General features: G+C 39.9%; 1 protein-coding gene across 4 annotated transcripts in view; it reads right to left on the bottom strand.

The window, feature by feature from the left end:
• Positions 1-9,177: 9,177 nt before the first annotated feature.
• Positions 9,178-20,911, bottom strand: part of NTRK2 (neurotrophic receptor tyrosine kinase 2) — a 209,245-nt gene continuing 197,511 nt past the window's right edge. For all 4 annotated transcript variants that reach the window (XM_035310587.1, XM_035310586.1, XM_035310589.1 and 1 more), the window contains 2 exons: positions 12,670-12,828; positions 9,178-11,848 (listed from right to left, as the gene is read on the bottom strand). In XM_035310587.1, the coding sequence (XP_035166478.1) occupies positions 11,663-11,848; positions 12,670-12,828 (345 nt within the window). In that variant the 3' untranslated portion in view covers positions 9,178-11,662. The remainder of the gene's footprint in view (positions 11,849-12,669; positions 12,829-20,911) is intronic.

Below are 20,911 nucleotides of genomic sequence, written 5' to 3'. Positions count from 1 at the left end.
TGCCTTCCTTCCTTCCTTCCTTCCTTCCTTCCTTCCTTCCTTCCTTCCTTCCTTCCTTCCTTCCTTCTTTCCTTCCTTCCTTCCTTCCTTCCTCTGGTCATAACTGTGTGAACTGTTCTAATAACAGGAATGTGCATGTGAGCTGGCAATCTTTTCCAAACTAGCCTGCTGTGGCTGGTATCAGTGAATACATGGAGGTCCTTGTAGTATTGGCTTGCAGAACTTGTTCGGTGGCACCATATGCAACTGTAAATGCTATCCTTTGTGGTTTCCTGGCACTGCTATGGCACATGTAGCCCAGAACAGGAAGATCCATGCCATGGTCTCACATGCACCATGCCCCAGTCATAGTCAACAGGACAGCACAAGTCAGCTGGTTTTCTAGTCACTTCTGAATGCTTCCCATTCTGGGGAAGGAACCTGGTGGTGCTCCCTCTGCCTGGTGTAACACCATGTGCCCTGGCCTGGTGAGATCTTTGTCCTGGCCTGCAGTGCTTGGAGTCCCACTGGCAACACCAGCCACGATTCGCTGCAAGATAAAACACAGCCTTATTCAAACACTGAGAGAGTTTGCACTTCTCTGAGAATATGGGCCAAATCCAACACCCAGTACAGTCAGGGGAGATGGATCGGCCTCTCCGTGAAGAACAACCTTGTTAGTGGCTCTCATTTAGCAGTCAGAGCTCTGCCTTTCTAATCACTCAGCAATTCTGCTCTGTTCCTTCCCAAGCACCGAGTATTTCCGATTTGAAGAATCGCTTTCCCATAATTAAATGAAAAAGAGTTAGTTGCAGTCCTCTGCACAAATTACTACCCAGTGAATGCGGAATAACGTATTATAAGTAGTACTTTATTCTATTTATTGTACAGGTATTGATGTGTGTTGGATTTGTTCTATTTTGGAGGCACTGCCATGGTAACTAGTCTCTCCTGACAAAGGCTTTATGTCAGAGCAGAAGTAGAATACGCAGAAACTGAACTTTGGGTAGCCAGTGAGACGAAGGCTGCCAGCATCAGCCTCACCACAGCATCACCACAAGGCTCTCTGGTGTGCCCTTGTTCCTCTGAGCCCACTGCTCACCAGGGAGTCATGGGGGAACAGAGGCAAGGCGGCAGCAGCCAGCACTGTCTTTTTAAGGTAAAACTCCACAAGTCAGTACTGCCTTGTTTTTTAAGGTTCCAGCTGCATGCACAGATTTAATCATGAGCATGTTTTTAAAGAGGAAATAACAGCATGAAAGGGTTACCTTGGGCTGACAGCACTACTCGGTGCCAGCAGAAATAATTCAGGTAACAAAACAGCCAGGAGGATGAAAGCAACACCAGTCATGTTTTGCTGCCTTTCACTACTGTTTTTCCCACTTTGTGTGTAATGTCTTTGCAGCCATTTCAAGGTACCGCTGCCAAATGCCATTTTTAGCTTTTGGGGGCCAGTCCTGGGTTGCTTTCTGAGTCTGGCACAAGACTGTGTCTACCTCACCCCCAAGCCCTTTCCTGCCACACTCACTTCCCTGAGCACCCCAGGTTTTGATCTCTGGAAGGCAAAACAGCAGTGGCAGTGTCTGATGCCTGGGCAGGGTCCAGAAGACATCCCCATATCCCACATCACATCCCGCCCTCACTGCTGGCTTGAGCTTTACACCTCTGCTGCCACCAGGCAGTGTCTCTGCGCTGTTGATCCTGGTGAGACTCAGCTGGTGCTGCAGTCAAAATGTTTTTGCCCGTTGGTTGCATTTCTGGCTTTTAAAACAAAACCTTGATATGGTCCAGAGGAAGCTGGCAGCCAAATTTGCCTCACATACCATTCTGGCTCGAGAAAGCCATCTTCAAACCCATTCCTGAATCACATTCACAAGCAGGTGTTTAGGAGCAAATCTAGTCTGAAAATAACTACCAAGCAACATTCCTTCTGTCATGACACTGCTATAGGATTTTGCACACCTTGGGAAAACAACGTGACCTGCGATTGATACTGCACACTCCTCTGATCCCTAGATGGTTGCCTAGCACTGAAGCCAGTGATGCTATACAACACGAGGCGAGCCAACAAGTGCTGGAACAGCTTGCAGAGCACCAAGCTCTTGCCAGATTGATTAGTCCCCCACTGGTTAAAAAAAATGACAGCATTTAGTGCAAATAGGTGTTATTTTAACCAAGCAAAGTGCATATTTATTTAGTGGCCTCTGTGGTATCAGAAGCACCATGTTTACTTTCCATCTGCTTTCTCTCACCCAAACCTCTTTAAGATTCTGGGTGGTTAAAAATGACTGGTGCTAATGACATTTGTCAACATAATTCCCCAAATCATGGAGCTGTGAAAAAAAAAAAAAAAAAAAAAAGCATAAATGAAAAGAGATGACCTCCATTTGCAACGGATTGTTTGCAGAGACTTTCTTTCTTGTGTAACAGCTTGGAAGAGCTGGAAGACAAACAGACTCCGTACTGAACCCCCCATGCTCAGGATGATGGGGAGAGGGGAGCAGGGAATATGAGTTCCATATGTTCCTCTTATTTTGTCTCCAAAAGACTTACCATTCCTGGCCATGATTTTTCTTGAGTTGTTAATTATAGGCACTAGGGATATCAGCAGTGCTCTTAATAGACTTGCTTAGGTGCTGAAAAAAATAATGTTTGATGAATAAAAAGCCAGTTTCAGAAATAGCAATCAGCCGCTGCAAGAGCAGAGTGCTTAGAGCAGAGCACTGCCCTGCTGCCTGTCCACATTGTGCCCAGCTATGGGTCTGTTCAGCTTCCAGCATGAGTGGTGGGATCCCCTCCGGAAAAGGAGGCAGCAGGAGCCATGCCAAAGAGCCAGAACAGGTATCTTGGTGTTTCAATCTCAAAATCATTGAAGTGGCAAAGCTGTGCCAGGCAGAAGCTGGACAGAAGATCCAGAAGCTGGAGAGGTCACAGGAGAGGGTTGAGAAGACTATCAACCACAGGCTGACTATGGCTACACTGCTCACGCTGGAGAGGGAATTTGCTGCCCCCAAGAGCACCCTGTGGGACTTCTCCAACTAGCTGTCGATGGACAGGAGGCTCATCGTAAATGAGGGATCTGTGGATCTGTAAAGACTTCATGGTGGCCAGCACTCTCCTCAAAAGCCACATGAACCAGAGGGCTAAAGCAATCTGTGCTCTCCTGCAGAGGGATGCCCATGCTATGTGTGGTCTGTCCCTCACTTACTTCAGGCTACACAGGGACACTTGCTTTCATTGAGAGGATGTGCATGATGAGAAAAGACCTTCCCATTTTTTTCCTTTGTAGGCACTACATCGCTGACTTCTCAACACTGCGCAGGAGCTCTAGACCATGAGGTCATCTTCTGTCAGCTTTGTGGGCTGCTTTAACTGTCATTCACATTTCTTTTTTCCTCTCTAGGTCATCGACAACTATCTGCTTCTCCTTGTGGGTATTGAAAGCATCTGCCATATTCTCAGTAGCAGGACACAGAAATTAGAGGGCACTTGCAGGTGTGAAAACCAACTGGCAAGGTGCTGCTTCAAGTCCAATAGTGATTGCCCCTGCCAAATTTGAAGGTTTTGCCCAGGTAATACATTCTGGAGAGGAAGAGGTTTTCAACTTAAATGTTACCCAAGAGTTGGGCTGGTAGGGCAAGGAGGGCTTAAATAAAGGTGCTCTACAGAGGAGGCTTTTTCTTTTGATCATCTGTCACCAAAAAGTTGCAAATTACTTTACGACTGTGAACAAGAACATGATAAAGACCTTATCAATCCTGTTGCATCCATCCCCAGCCTTCAACTGGAGATCTTGGGTGACCTGGAGCAGGAGATGGCTTTGGGATCTACCTATGTCAATATTCCCCTACTTATTCCCAATGGCTTCTAACTGTGCCAGCTGGCAAACTCAAATTATTTAACCTTGGAGACTACTTGGAGATGACACTGTGACGTACAAAACAGCATTATCAGCTTTTATGTATTTAAACAAATTCATCCAGAAGAAAAAAAAAAGAAAAAAAAAATAATAGTAGCAGACCTGGAGTTTCCACGAAACTAGCAGTCATCATGCCATGACAAAACATTGCTAAGCCTAGAAACATCATCTTCTCTAACAGAATTGTCCAAAATATGCATAAATAATTGGTTGGAACTGTTTCATTTGTCTTCAAGCTCAGAATCTGAGACAGCAAAACCACACATTTCTGATATTTACATCACATTTCAAATAAGGGATTGCTCATTTACTCTCTGATTTTGTCCCATACAGGTCCTCTTCTATTTGCATACCATTTAATACAGATCTCAGAGAGAAAGAGCACAAACAGTGAACTCTTTTGTTCTTAGCATCCTCATTTTTCTATGTTGCATTAAGTCCTTCCTACCAGAACCTATGTTTTTTCACAAATATTGATAAGCCGCTTTGGCAAACTAGCCTATCAGTCATTGTGGTAGAGTCTGCCTGACCCTATCCTAATGATATTCAAGTGCTGGTTTTATTTATTTATTCATTTATTGTCCTGCCTAAGGCCATCATTCTTCTTTGTAAGATAAACATTTTCACTGATTTCAGAATAAATTATTATAGCCATTAAAAATAATAATGGGAGTAATCAATAGGCACTGAATCACTCTAAAATAATACAGCGATCAAGATGATTGATTTTACAGTTACAGTAGCATTTAGCACAAAGACTTTGTCACAAAAATCAATTGTGGGAGTTTGTTGAGCCTTAGCAGAAGCAGGAGCAGGACTTGTACTGAATATCCCCTCCTGGCTGTTTTGGTATTTCACAGCTCTCTGTGGAGTTTATGCAGAAGGCAGGCACAGGAAGGTCCCAGACTCTGCAGCTGGCTGTGGAAGGCTGATGCTGAGCAGCATCCAGAAGGGTGCTCAGCTGATGGGGCACACTGTAGCAGAGGCCAGTGATCTTAAACATACTACATGGTTCATCTGACATGTTTTGGAGCACTAGCAAGCTCTTGTCAGCCTTCCTAAAGGGCCTTCTCTGAGCCTTTGTGCAGCCTGAACTAGTACTTTTATCCTTACAGTTGCAGTGAACTGCACTGTTCACTGTTTTTAAGGTGAGGTTCTGCTCTGTGACACTGTGCTCTTGTGCAGGCAGAGAAGACAGAAACACACATGATACTATTTCCCACACGAGAGATGAGCAAGGGCATCAAGGTACCATCACCTTCTGTGTGCACAAGACCCCATTGGGGGAGGCTGTGACAAGGTGTGAAGGGGCCGTGGGACACTGCAGGTACCAAGGTACCTGCCTGGTCCTGCTGCTGCTGCTGCACCCAACTTGCCTTAAACTCCCCCAGGGAACAGGGAAGGTGTTTGCAGGGTGCCCCCGGGCAGCTCTTGCTGCTGGGACTGCAGGGCAATGCTTACACAGGCTGGCCCTGGGAATTTCTGCACCTCTCGCTTCTTCCAAACACACTTTGTTGCAAAGAGAGGTGTTTCATTTTGGTATGGCAACACAACCCACCATGTCTGGAAGACAGACGGGCCTTACTGTGAAAGCAGGCAGGGCAGGTTTAAGCCACTGTCTGAAGACAAACTGCCAACAAAGCTTTTCAGTGTGGATCAGGGTTGCTTTCATATCTTTGGACAAACTTTGTTCTGAGGCTTCTTCTTTGTGGATTATTTCACTTTCACCTTTTGAACCTTTACAGCCTGCTTGCTTCATCTCTTTCATCAAGAGGTCTCTTGGCAGAGGGAAGCAGGCATAGTTAGAAAGTGGCTCTCCTATTTTTTTGCCCTGACCTTGAGGGGTTTGATTTAAATCAATAGCTCATGGAGGGACCTTCAAACAAGTTGGTGAACGTTCTTTTGGATGCCTAAGAGTTCTGTGTTCTGAATGTTAATAATCATGTTCTTCAAGGACTTGGGTTTAATGCTCTTTTTCTTCACAATATCGGCTGATATGAGTTAAAAAGAACAAACTTGTCCGCTGCTACATTTTTAATCGGGCTTCAGTTTGAGAGACACATTTTGAAGGCCCGCTTATGCTAAAGGATAAACAGACATTTGTAAAGCCAGCTCTTCAAATGGGCTAGTGTTCAAATAGGATATTCATTTTGAGAAACAAAGAGTAAAAAAGACTCTATCATCACACTCAGATTGGATATTTCTTTTCCTATTACTATGGGTCTCCTCTTTCATCAACTAAGAGTTCAGTGACCTGTTTTTTATCCAGGGTCTTAGAGCATAAACATGTCAGGTTTCTAATCATAATAACCTGCTCCTTAACTTCATGTTTTTCATAAAGAATTAAGACAAACAAAGGCATTCAGACAAAAGAAAACACAACACTTCATGAAAATGATAGGTTTTTTAAAGTAATCATTTTATCTTTCTTTTGGATGACATTGTTTATTGTAAGACATCATTTTATTAAATACACTGTAATACAAGAGACTTTCCATGTCATGTCGAGAGAAGCTGGTCACATGATTCACAAACAAAACTTTTAACACTGATACCTAGGCATCACTTTGAAATCAGCCAAGATGCAATGAAAGTTTTAAAGCAATGACTTGTTATAACAAACTGCAAAACAAGAACCACTAAATATTTGCACAGAGACTTCACATTAAAAAAGAAGAAAAGGAAAAAAGAAGAAAGATAGCTCTACACACCAGGTCACAGTTTGGTGACAATATATAGATTTATATTTATGTGTAGGTATCTTCCTCTTTATCTCAAATGACAAAGAGAGAGATATCTAGAAATATATATATACATAAAGTATAGGTGGAGAGCAGGGCTGGGACAAATATTTCATAATTAATTGATTCTCTCTCTATTCAATTAAACAACAATGTTGAATTAAGTTACTTTTATATAAAACATTCTTAGCTGCTTTTCTTTAAGTTACAGAAAGATACATATAAGCTGCAAGATATAGGCCTCTGGAAAGATTAGTTTTGATCTCCTTTTTCCTACATATTCCAATCAAATGGCCTCACTACTGGCAGCTTCTATTATCCTTGCCCAAAGTACTCAGTGTTTATAAAATACCAGCCGGTCATCACTCAGAACCTTCTATAAGCAAACAAAAAATCCCCACAGACCTGGTCTAGAATGCATAGACGGTAAAAGAATACACCCATCATTTCCCATTTCTTCTCCTGAGACGTATGTTTAAAAGATGGCAAAATAGTCACTTGGTTGCTATTGTGAAATTCACAGTGTTTTCCCTGCAACATGTAGAGTTTTTTTGTTGTTTTTTTTTTTTTTTTGATATTTTTTTTGCTTCATATTTATGATGAATGTAGCGCCCCCCACCCCCCTGCCCAAATAAAGGTGTTTAACTAAGGCTGTTAAAGGACCTCTAGATTCAAAGCAGCAGTGGTTCATCCCAGCCCTGACAACAAGAAAATACAACTTCCTGTGCTATCAAAACCTTAATCTTTGATTAGAAACCCTGATCTGTTCCCCAGCCCCTCCCTGCTCCCCTCCCTCACATTTTATAGCAGTATTTGAAATTCCCTTATAGGCTGCAACAACCCGGACATAGTCTTGTTCTAACACATATACAAGGTACCTTACTCATCCAGTGACCTCATCATTTTATTGGGTTATTTTGTTTCTTTTAAAAGTGTTTTGTACAGTCCACATCAACAACAACAAAAACAGTGTCTCAGAAAGGTGGGGAGGGTACACAAGAAGGAGGGGAGAGGGAAAGAGTGAAAGGAAGAGGAAGGAAAAAAGGGAAATGAAAGAGAAACAGAGGCAGGAAAGAAGAAGGAAAGAAAAGGAGGAAAGGAATGAAAAAAAAAAAAGTGAGCAAGAAATAGGAAGGACAAAAAAGAAAGAGAAAAACAAGGAGCAGAAAAGAGATAAGTGGGCATTTGCTTATTAAACTGTAGACAATATATATTGGTTTACAAATAAAAATGAATTAAGTCTTTTAAGAAAGGGTACACTCCATCACGCATCACGGGGTGCTGTTGCTCTACAAGCATCTGTTCTCCACGACCACTTCTGAGTTCTGCAGATCTACAGAGAGTGAAGGACAGAACGTGGCAATTGCTGCTACTATTACCGCCGAATTTTGGTGTTCTTGATGTTCTTTAAGTTGTGTTGCAGTCTGAATAGTCCAGCTCATTCTTGGAATTATTTCATTACTGCAGACAAGTATAAAATGCTAATGGAGCTGCACTGTTATTTTAGGACAATAAAACAACAATAGCACAAACCCAGAAATGACAGTCAAACTCTGCTTTTGGAGCTTAGGAGCTTATCTGTTCATTTCCTCATGAGAAATAAACAAGTGAGATGGGAATGGAAGAGATGTTTTTATGTAATCATTTGGGGAAAAAAATGTGCTTGTTGTTATATCTCTGGCATTCTAGCACCGCCTCTGCTGCACACCAGTTAAAAAGTTGAATCTTACAAACATAGAAAAAGAAATATCAAAAGAAAAAAATTATTTTGGTTACTCAGCAGACTTTATCAATTTATTAATAGCACTCTAATTATCTTTTGTAATAACGTAGGTGTATGTAAATTTATACATATACACACAGCCCATACATAATGTGCATGCATGTCTGCACATATATAAATAAAATACAACAGACATAGGCATACATGTATATGCTATGTGTGTGTATATATATGTCATATGCAAACACACATATATAATATATATTATATATCTGATCAGTTCATAGCACAGTCCAGAGAGACTTTTTAAATGAGCCTGATTGTCATATTTACTCAGTGTACACAATTTAGCGGACAGTGCAAGCATGATGAATATGCACATAAACTCACCCTTCATTGTGATTTGAGCATATTTCTTCCACCTCTCTGCTCATTCTGCTACAGTTAAGCACCTTTTCATGAACAAATGCAAAATACATATAGCTACAGTTTATAGCTTGTCTACTCTGATTATACATTTTATGCACTATCAAGAACATTAATGATATAGGTCAAGGTTATCCATACTGGTGGCTCTGTAGAACATTTGGTCCTTTAGAAGTTTAACTTACTGCTATGTTATTGCACAATGCATTGTAATGCTATTCATTCTCTGAAATTATTCTAGTAGTCTCACAAGTAAATCAAAAAGAAGATGCCACTAACTACAACTTCAAGGTTTTCTGGGTTTGGTTTTTTTGTTGTTTGTTTGTTTTGTTGGTAGTGCTTTTGTTTGGTTTGGTTGTGTTTGTTTGTTTGTTTGTTTGGTTGGTTGGTTTTTGGTATACATTCTTTCAGTGTTTGCAAAACCCACCTGTTTGCTTTCAGGCTTGAGCCTGCTTTCCAATAGAAGCATCTCAGATGCCATTTTCTTAAGCTCATAAGAAACTAAGACAGAATACAGCAGGCAGAAACTCAGCACCTCCCCATCCACCACCTGCAGCCTTCTCCCACTGCACAGTATCAGTGGACTCTGACACCTTTCTTTTCTACCACTGTTATTTTGAAAACCAGTTCCAAATTTATTTTAAAAGACAAAACTCAGATTCTCATGTGAATGTGTTTCACTGGATGATCGGTCTTTATCTAGCTTTTCATATGAACTCCAAGACAGTCTAGATAAAATCTTAAGGCCCATTTTGTAGGAATCTTCCTCTGGCTTTTTGTGTATTTCCAGTTCAGTAGCAATTAAGAAATAAGACCTAGTTTCTTAAAGAAATACTGAGTATGGCTTTATAGATACACTGTCATGTTTATTTGTAATGCTGCCTTTTCAATGACATTGAGAAGGGTAAAATTCCATCACTGTCCAGTGAACTGTTTTCTTCTGAAAATGTTCAAAATCTTTATAAGCTAGCTCTAAAAGCTTCTGAAGAAAAAAACTAAAGTGCCTCAATAAATAATATATAATAATATATGCATGCAAATTATATATTAAATGTGTTATGGGAACACTTACAAAAATAAAATGCTTAATTTATTAAATAAAATATCCCCAACGCAAAAATGAAGGACTATTTTGATCTGGCTCATATCAGTAAGAGATAACAAAAAGAGAAAAAGAAAACAAAGATTTTTTTTAATTTTTTTTTTTTTTTTTTTTTTTTTTCATTAATGCCCCCTCACAGAGGGGGGCAAAAGTCTTGAGGAATAGGTAAGGTAGGTTTTCTTTTGTAAGAATTCATATTAAAAATAATCCTAACTCTAAATTTGAAATCCTCAGCTTCCGGTTTGAAAAATAACAGATATGCCCATGCACTTGTCATCAACACAGTGGCCATGCAAATGTACACAAACAATGCCCATCCAACCAAAAATAAATTATTTAAGAAAGACTGGATGTCAGTAATGACAGCACTAGTACCAATACAAACATGGTGCTGAGCTCAGGGTCTTTGCACTCTGAATAGTAAACCATAACCTCAGAGTTATTTGTTTTCCCCAAGGATTTCACTCTATCCCCGCCACGGCTCAAATATAACCAGTGAACTCCATGCTTTAGATTATTCATGTAGTATCAGCCTATTGTATCTGTTACATTGTAAAGACATTTTAACATAGATAATGTCTTTCATTATCCCCATTTAATGAAATATAAGTTATACTATTATGAGTTCGCTATGCCTACTAGAGAGTACTACAAGATGAGTGATAGTTTCTGCACAAAGGGCATTTATCGACAGAGACCATGCACAGTTTGCTCGCACGGTTTAAAAAAAAAGAGGAAGGATTGAGGAAGGAAGGAATATGCTGCTGGACAAGCAGAGTGTAAGATACACCTGCTCCAGCATCTATAGCTTGTCCTGTCTGTTTCAATGTGTGATCCTGAAATTAATGTTGTACATTAATAAGCCTAGCTTCAGTCTTTATTAAAAAAGACTATCTGGAGAACATTTTATACCAGTGGCATGACAATATCCTTCCAGAAGACAAAATAAGGGCATGTGTTTGCTTATCATGTTGTAACATTATTGTGTGCAGTGCAGGCATCATCTTCTTCCCTTTTACCATAGACTTGTATCTGGCAATGAAAGGTACTGGCGAAGTGCCTCCTTGAACAATCCCTTTACTCTTCAGAAAGACTCTCCAGGGAAAGTGCTAAACATCCTCTTGCCTTCCATCAAATCATTTCAATGTTTTAGTGGGGTTTGATGCCATCTGATCCCATAGTTCCTCCAGATAGTGGATCACACAACACTGTCTTTTTTCCATCTGGCTTTATCTCCGCAAGGAATACTCTTTATGTAGAGAATACTAGTCTTCTTTTTCCACCCATGTGCTGAAGCAAAAAAATTGAGGTGAATCCATAGGAACTCTCAGTATCTTTACAACAGATATCACAAAGTTCGAGTCAAATATATTTTCCCTTTTTTTCATCCACATCAAAGGCATGAATACAACAAGGCATTGTTAGTTGTGGTGAGCAAACTGCAGAGTCTGCTGATATAACAGATCAGGTTTTTAAGGCCTTTGTCTATGCAGAGTTACAATAATGCAGAAGCCAAATTGATTAGAAAGACAGGAGAGAAGAAAAAGATGATAGGAACTGAAAGAGGGAGAGAGAGAAGAGATATGTCTCAGTAATGTCTAAAAAGTCAATACTGTGTCTACAGATGGAGAAGTGCACATTGCTTGCCCTTTGAAAGCTTCTCCGCAACTTTGTCATTAATACTGTCAAAGTTAAGAACACATTTTAATGGAGTTCAGAGGCAGTTGAACACATTCATTCACACAGCCCATAAGAAGAAATGCTAGGAGACTTTAGCCTAAAATATCCAGGTAGACTGGAGATGCCTTGGCCAAGTTCTGGAGGAGGGAATGGATTTCTTTGATGTTGAGCCTCATGTGAGGCTCCCGTTGCCAACAGCCCAGCATCAAGTCATACACTTCCTTGGGGCACGTGCGAGGTCGCTGCAGGACTCGGCCCTGAGTGATACACTCAATCACCTACAAGAAATCACAATAAAAGAATCAGCACAGCTCTGCCAACTATATAGGGCTCATTTATGAAAGACTTAGCTGCTGATAGCCACTGCAGCATCACTGGTGGCAGCCAACTGTGCAAAGGGTTGCATTTCTAGGTAGATGCATGGCAGCACCTTGAAAACATCACTGTAAACATATATCACCAAAGAACAGTAACATATATTAATTAATGCATGTCACCCCTTCTACCCTTAAGGAGAAGATGGCCAAGAAGCACTCCCATACGTTCTCTTTCTACCTGTCTGCCAACTGCACTTCATCTCTAGAGGAAGTTAAGTTTTCACCTTGTTCACACAGCACTTCAGCACCCCTCCCTCCTTACACCCGCTGAGTGTTGCTGTGGCTAATTTATGGAAAGGGGTTACTTCTGATTCCCTGTGTATTAAGAGATCTCCAATTTCCCTCAGTCTATTCAGGAGTGATTTAGGACAATCACTTTGCAGCAATGATATGTAGTTGAAATCAGCCAAAGACAGTTCTGGAGTCTGCTAAGCTCCTTTTCATTGCCTTGTGGTCCTTCTCAGTAACCAGTGCAGACTCTATCAAATACAAATGAAAAAGCTACATTCCAATCTAGCTCTGCTTGGTCAACTTCCATCCACATTGGGGACAAAAGGGTTAAAATGAAGGAATTAAACCACAATGTTTATGACAATAAATACTAGACTTTGGGGTTTTTGCCTTTACTAAATAAATTTGTTGCTGTCTTTCCTCAAGAGAAGCCATACCATCCGTTTCAATGCAAGCCTCTCCTAGGCAGTTTGAGAATGTATTATACACACCTCGTTGTTTGAGAGCTGATACCATGGCTGTTTGCCATAGGTAAAGATTTCCCATAATACAACCCCCAGGCTCCAGACATCACTTTCTGTGGTGAACTTCCTGTACATAATACTCTCTGGAGGCATCCAACGAATGGGCAGCATGGTGTGACCCCCAACCTGAGAAGAACAAATGAAAGAGTCAGAAATAATTCTTCCAGACCCTCACAAGGTAGAGTATCAAGATGTTAAATTACGTGAATACACAGTTTCTATTTTTCCCATATGTTGCCATGTGCTATGCAGAGCTTTTAAGAGCTGCAGAGCTGTGATCCAAGCTCCTCTCCTCAAATGACAATCCCTACTGCGATAGGTTTTTCAGTAGAATCTCCACAGATACAGTTTCTGAAATACAAACTCACCTTTAACATTTACTTGGAACCCCTGACCCAAGGAGCTAGATGTTCTATAAAATTTTTAACTAATTCAGCCTAGCAACCCACTTCAAATTAGACTAGTTTTACTCTCCATTTTAAGACTCTGGAAACTATAAAAAGATTAATGCAATGAAATCTGCACTGAAGATTTTTTCTACAACATCAGTGATATCAACTGAAATCCACAGTAGTCTGACTGCTTGACATAGTAGAATTAAGTTCTTTATGGTTTAATCTCCTAATTTTGATTGAAAACAAACAAACAACACCCAACACTGTTTGCTGATAATTTCCAAAGTTAATCAGTGCATCAAAATATTTTTCCCCACATTAACAACCCAGCCCTACATAGCTTTACAATTTTTTCATTTTTTTTGGATATATTTCCTTGATAACAAAAAACTTGTAAAACGTGGACTCCTATCTCAAATCAACTCATGTTGTATTCACTATTTTTTCTTACTGAATGAATGCCTTTCTGAAAATCATTTAAAACATTTTTCATTTTCCCCAGAATGCTTTCCTAAAGTCCAGTTACCTAACCATAATTTAAATTAAATAGTTATTTCCAGTTTCCAAACAATTCATTTTTCCTGATATGTCCCATTCTGACCAGATCACATCAATAAAGAAATCCACTCAAGTACTTTTTAAATAGTACAACTGGCTCAGCTACTGTGATACAGATATATAGGCATTCTGATTACTTTTACATCAAGACAGCTGTGAATATTTCCAAGGAAGTGAGAAAAAAAGAAAGCTTTTTCAAGGACATCTAACTTTTGATTAATTCTCATTTTCCTGTCTGAAAATGTGTTTAGTTATGAAACCACATTTGCACTTTCAAGATTCTGTCAATTCAAAATATCATTTCTCCTTCTGGGACTTTACATATGTTGTTATAAATAATGCCCTCCTTGTTCTCATGTAAAAACAGTACATGGAAGGAAGACCCAATAGAAGTTCAGTCAGGGTTCACATTATTTCTAAATCACTCAGAACATCCGTTTCCAGCTATTTGTCAGCAATTCAGTGTTAGTGCAGCATACCAAAAACACAGCTATGGCTTCTAGAGCTCAGTCCTGTTCCATACATTGCCACAAGTCAACTGTCACTACTGATTCCATAAAAACAGAGCGTTGTGCCAAAATTTTCATGGACTTTCACACCTGGTCTATTACAAGGGCACTTCTCCTCCCTCTGAGATGCCATGCAAGTGAGGGAGGAGTATTTATTATTATTATTCTTTTATTTTATTTTATTTTATTTTGAGATATCAGATGAAAGGCAGGGTTCCCAAGTTTAATTCCTGACTGCACTGTGGATTTGCTTCTGACTCATTACTGGCTGCTCTGCACAGATTTTAGAGCCCTTCAAAAGGGGACCCAAATCCTACATCTTTCAGTCTAACTTAAAAACATACATGTAATCAGTCCATTGACAGAGTGGATACGTACTTTTAAGTGATTTTTTCCATCAGGCCAGTTTGTCTCTGTGATACAGTTTACCCCTCTGATAGGCATGATTTCTGTACAGCCCTGTTCATTAACATTTTTAATCGTCTTTGACCAAGAATTCACTCAATGATGTGGAGTTTGAAATAATTTACAAACCTGTTGAGATGCAAGCAAAGCTTCAGTTTCCTACCTCTACATAAACTAGCTGGTATGGCAACCAAAGAGCTCCAAATCACCATTTTTACTCCTGCCTTGAGAGGTATTTCATTAGAAAGTCAGAAAAGTTAGTCCCTTTGAAACAGGCAGTCACATACACACGGCCAAAGGGCAAGTGCCATTAAAAGATGATTAGAGATGAGAGGCTTTTGGTCTCATTAAATATTGAAATGGCTCTTAGATCTGCTCATCATATAGTCTCTACAATTGGTTCTTTTCAGCAATTTCTTTGACTCATTCCTTAAAAATTAATGAAAGCTATAAACAATAAAATAAGTCTCTCTATTTTTTCTTTTTTTTTTTTTTTTTTTTTTTTTTTTTTTGTGACATCCTACATTAAGAGATTTTTTAAAAAGCAAATAAAAATACTACTCTCCAAATCTCTCCCATCGTTCCTTGCTACAGAAGCACGGTGTACTTGTGGTAGAACTCTGTGCTTGGTGTCCAGTGTCGTTCAGTGCAATAAATACTTCTACAGCAATTATGACATATGACCACCAAATGATGGATTTGCAATGAAGTGATCTGTAATATCACAGACCTAGCTGTCTCTCTTCACAGTCATAGCAAGACTGACTCATCAGTACTGATTCTTACCAGGAATTCAATTTACAGATAAGCACAAACCACAGGGCTCTTTGGTGTTCTTCCCACATCACCTTGCCTGAAGCTGTGCCCATTTCTGTCCCTGAAGGCAAAAGACTTCACTGGGCACAGTACTGTTTCACTAATGAGAAGTCCTGAGGTGTCCCACCTCTATCACGGTCAATATCTATCATATTAGACAAAGTTACCTCCAATGCCAGAGTCTTTGTGACAATAATATTTAACCTCTTTGCAAAAATACCAATACTAGCATTATAAGGGGTGCTTTCTTGCCAGATGGCATTGCAATAACGAGAGGCAACACTGAGCATCACCTGTGGCAGGCTGAGCATCTTCTATCCCTGGTCCAAGAGCACCTTCAACTCAGATTTCAGTTCAGCCACATCAAAAACACCGGTCAGGGCCTGGCAAAAGGCAATTTTTCTACATGTGCATTTCTTTCTCTATTAATGATCAGTGGTTACTGAGTCAACAATTACTTGGTTCAGAAAAGCACTAAGGGCTGTCTTAGGTGCATGCTTAAAATGAAGCATGTGCACCACAACCTTCTTAAACTGAAGCCTGGGGCTTGGCATGGCAGTTTTGAGGCTGCCTGAAACAAATTGCCAGTCACTTTTGAGCTTCTTTGGATCTTTATTGGACTGTTGAGTCCAAGCACCCACAGCTGTGTCATAATAGCAGCAACGAGAGGTAGAGTGGTTTTTGCTGTTGCTTCCAAATTCTCAGCAAGGTTTAGGGGTATTTCCCAAGAAGACTCAATGAAGGAAACGTGAGTATACGGACTAAACTTTAAAGGTTCTGGGTGCTTCAAAGGTATACCTTCTGTGTATGCTTTAATAAGAAATACAAGTATTACACGGCTCTCAGATATCAGCTTCCAGCAGGATTCATCCCTGATGTGCACACTGTAATTGCAGTGCTGCTTGATACATATAATTTTAAAATGCTCGTGTGCTAAGCAGACTACCACTGCAGGTGAACAACACCTTTATATTCAATCTAGCTAAAGTTATGGCATGTTTAAAAGGATTCCAGTTTTAACTTAATATGCTATCATTTCAAAATCCATACTATAGCTGTAAAAATGCTGCAAAAAATAGCATTTTATGAATACAAACTAGGATATACTTTTTTTACTCTCACCTGGAGGCAGCTGCATTACAATGGTTCATTTTTATTTCGAATTGCACTTCTATGAACCCTTTTTGTGACTTAAGTATTTACATTATTTCTATATGTCAGTGTATGCAAGCAAGCTCTCCCTAGCCCTGCTGTAGCCTTGTATTAAGTTTACTAGTCATGTTTACTAGCAATATTGGCCTAGAATGTCAACCAGAAAGCCTAGTGAATTAGCTTCTGTAATGTGCAGACTATCCACAGGGAGGAGACTGCTATGCCAGATCAGTGAGCTATGATACTGTTCTCCAAAAAAAAGCACTTGAGAAACTGTCACATTGTTCCATGTATAAGATGCTACATGTTTGAAAAAACATCATTCCACTTGTCACCACTTTGAGCACTCATTTGTTAAATTAATTTAGTACTTTGAAAGGTGCCAAATAAGAAGGTCTTGAACACTGTTTCCATCTAATTACAAACATCAAGCTTCAAGTAGAATCACCATGTCTTAGCCTTGAAGCCAGCATCTAATGGCAGAGTTAGCTAAAGTTTGATCACTCTCTGGCTTTGGATGTTCCATATCCTGCTTTGCAGGCACTAGGAGATTGTGAGGCTTGTCTAATGCGGCAGCCTCTGTTTTAACAAAGAAACTTGGCCAGTAGTAGGTAATTCTGTGGAAGGTGATTGTTGTTGCCCAAGAGTTTGCACATGTCCATCTGTCTGACCATCCATCCATCCATCCATCCATCCATCCATCCATCCATCTGATGTAAAACCAGCTTTCTGGCCATTAATATTACTGCTACAGACATGAGCCCTTGGCTTATAAAACTAAAGGCAGTTGGTCAATGCGATTGCTGGATGCCATATGTAAATCTATCTGTCAATACCGTGCTCTGGTCACTGTGTCAACTACCACCGTCCAGCCACCATTGGAACACAAAGCTCTGTTGCCTGACAATTGTGAGCAAATAGATATGCTCACTTACAAAGAACAAGCACTGGCAACAGGAGGGTGTGGGTAGAGCCAGGGAAGCCAACCTACAGAGATGTGGAAGAAACAGACTGTGTGTGTGGTTACACAGATAAGACACAACATAGGGACTGGGAAAGGTGCAATAAATGTGCTAAGATAGCCACTCAATCTATTCACACCAGGCTTACCCTTTACTCATTTGTACTTGGAAGAGTATGGCAGAGTGGATTGGCCACATTTTTGCAATGCATGCCAGCTGCAGCCCAGTCTTACCATACCAACAGTGCAGGCTGTAGTGATAAGGTTACTACAGAGGGCTTTGGGGCCCCAAAGCCATGCATTAGGGTGCTGCAGGGGCTGACCAGTGGAGAAGGCCTAGCTGAAGAATGGTATAATCTTCCTGCCTAGTAAATGCTGATGGCAATATTTAGAGAGGAGGCTCCAGTCCTCCTTGAGGGGACACCAAATCCAACCTCCAGCTTTTGCAGGTATTTTATGGTATAATTATTTTCCTATTTTTCAATTGCCATCTTCAAGTAATTGATGACTCTAAAATCATGTAGTAAAATGTACAGCAATCAATTGCACATATGTGGAAAACAGGCTTCCTCTTTTATGTTTACCATTCCCAGTTTCCCATGATTCCCTCAGTGTGGCATTGCAATAATGTGTGATAGCAGTTTGCACATTCTCTAAAGACCAGTGATACTCCTTCTGTCAACAGGATAAAAGTAATATTTACTTGGTCCACTGAATGAATCTTAATGACTCACCCATGGGTTTCTGCCCTTATCTTGCCCAATACATTGCGTTGCTTGACTGCTGCATCTCAGAGTCCCACTGACCTCAAGTGCAGGGCAAATCTTCTGCAACTGAAGTCATGTAAGCAGCAACACTGCCCAGCACATGCTTAAAGTAGTGGCCATGTGACTAATATATACCTAGTCTCTTTAATCCAGCTTGATTTTAGTTTGTCAAACTGGAATCAAGCTACAACTTTTCACCCATTTATTTATTCACTCCTAACAAAGAATGTATCCTCCTGGATATTGAGGGCTTACAGCATTTCAGGGTACTTTCCACTATTTATGTTCTGACTTATTTCCCCATCTCAGGATGATATAACTGCAAAGAAATGTTCTCTGCAAAGACTATCACGTCTTACTGCTAAAACTGAAAACCTCTCCTCTCTTGGTGAACATCTGCTCTCTTCTCTTCATAAAATGCTGGCAAGTGTTTCTTGCAGCACAAGAAAAAATCAATAATTGTTATTTTCATTTCTTCCACGCCCTGGCCTTGCAGACAAAGTCAATGTCTCCTCTTAAAATATCATCAGTCCTGCCACTTGCAGAAAAGAAATATATTATTTTCACAGTCTCAGTCTGGATAACAAGCACATGAGGTTATGAATTATGAAATAAATTATGAAATAGAGCAGACTATATGCATTAACTAAAGAAATGTTCTTTCACTTTAACACTGCTCTAGCTCATCTTAATTCAAGAGGGGCTCATGTTTAAAGTTCTTAAGTAATTCTACCAGGTCTTCTCAGAAAACTGAAACAATGTCCAGAATAACATTTATTACACTTTCAATTCTTCCTTAAGTTGCTCAACATGAGTTCAGTATTGTGTCAACTTTGTGTCACTGGAGAAAAAATTCTTCTCAATAATCTCTGTAAAGCCATAAGTGGCATGGAGAAGATGGAGAAGAGCAATTGCTCACAGTTTTCTGTAATGCAAGAATCACAAAACAAGAAATGGAATTTGTAGATGGCAGGGTTCATAATGAACAAAACCAGGCACCGTCATGTAACATACAGTTGTTTGTGGAGCCCATTGCCACAAGATACTGAAAACACCCAGGGCATAACTGGGATCAAAAAGTGATTAAGCACTTTCATGAAGGATAAAATCTGACTAGGGCTATCAAATGCAAAGATACAATCTCTGGCCCAGGAAGTGCCTGAGCAGTAGACTGCTGCAGGCTAAGAGCGTGGATGAGGGAAATACTACTATATGCTAAAACTGTTTTCAGACTATTCCTCAGGCACCCATTACTCACACAGTCCTGCAGGAGAAGAGCTTCTCCTTTGGAGAACCTGCTCATGTGTCCCTGTGTAGATAGGACATACATTTTTGCAAAATACAGTTCTTAATCAAATGTCTCAGCAACACTTACGGAGGGATAGAAGTAATTTTACCAAAAGGATTGAATGATGGAGATTAACCAGATGAAATTAAAATATGTGAATGACCCATTCTGTCTTATATCTCAGCATCTTCCAAACCTCTTTTAAAATGCTAAGTTGGAAAGATAAACAAACTATATTTATCACTGTGTTTTACACAACACAGCATCGTATTGGGTTGACCAAACATAAAGGAAAATTAATAATCTGTAGTAGTTACAGAGCTATGGAGAACTTAGCTTTCCAGGAATGGAAGATTAAATGCTGATTGATGTAAATTGATGTAAGATAAGTGCTAAAGGAGGTGACATGATCTGCATTTCTGATTAAAAGAAAAACTTGTCCCAAGTCAAAGGGTCAGAAGGAAAGTTAACAATATGGAAACCAGCAGCAATGAGATGTAATGTATTACATCTCATCAGTGTCCAAGGATGAAGGTTGTGTGAATGAAAAAAAAAAAAATTAGTTCCTTTAGGTTATCATTACTTTTACTTTTGGATGAGAAGAATTTCTATTCTTAAACAATAAATTATAATTTAAGTGAAAACAAAAGGAAGTGCACTGTGGTAAATTGATGGGAAAGGCAACTGGAATAGAGTATTTCAATGAGTTCAACAAACATCTAGATTAAGTTCTAAAGATGGGAATTCAGGACCCTGGTGAAAGAGCAGGAAGGGTTTACCATGGGAAAGCTGGCCTGTGGAACCAGATGTTTTTGTTATTTTTCCTAAAAAATAACGAACAAACAAAAAACTTGTATTCTCCTAACTTGCCATATCAAGTTATGCTACAGCATACAGTTACTGATCACTCCAGTGTCACGACTGGTAATTCACAATATTGAGCTCATGGGAAGTTCCATGTTCTTTACAAACTGTGGTTGCTATGACACTTGTACCCTATTACTGTTCCCTTGTAAACACCTGAGTATCTGCTGCTTGTACCCCTGGGAATGAAGAGAGGTATCAGGTACCAGCAGACAAGCAGCTGAAACAGAGCATGTTAAAACCCTCACAGGCTCAGTGGTGATAATCTAATGTGTCCAAGTAATCAGCAAAACAAATTTTCAATGCAATATTAATGAAATACATTACTGTCTTTGTGATTTTCAAAGCAAACAGTTTATAAAATATCAAATTCCACTTTTTCCGTTAACCCCAGAGAGTCTGGGCTACCGGAGCCAAAGACATATTAAAAATAATCTTAATGTGCATTGGAAAACAACTCTACGAGTCTCTACCATAGCTAAAATTCTAACTTC

This window comes from Oxyura jamaicensis, chromosome Z (assembly GCF_011077185.1).
Source record: "Oxyura jamaicensis isolate SHBP4307 breed ruddy duck chromosome Z, BPBGC_Ojam_1.0, whole genome shotgun sequence".
Lineage (NCBI taxonomy): Eukaryota > Metazoa > Chordata > Aves > Anseriformes > Anatidae > Oxyura > Oxyura jamaicensis.
Note: the sequence above shows the minus strand (reverse complement) of the source record. Positions and strands in the feature narration are given on the sequence as shown.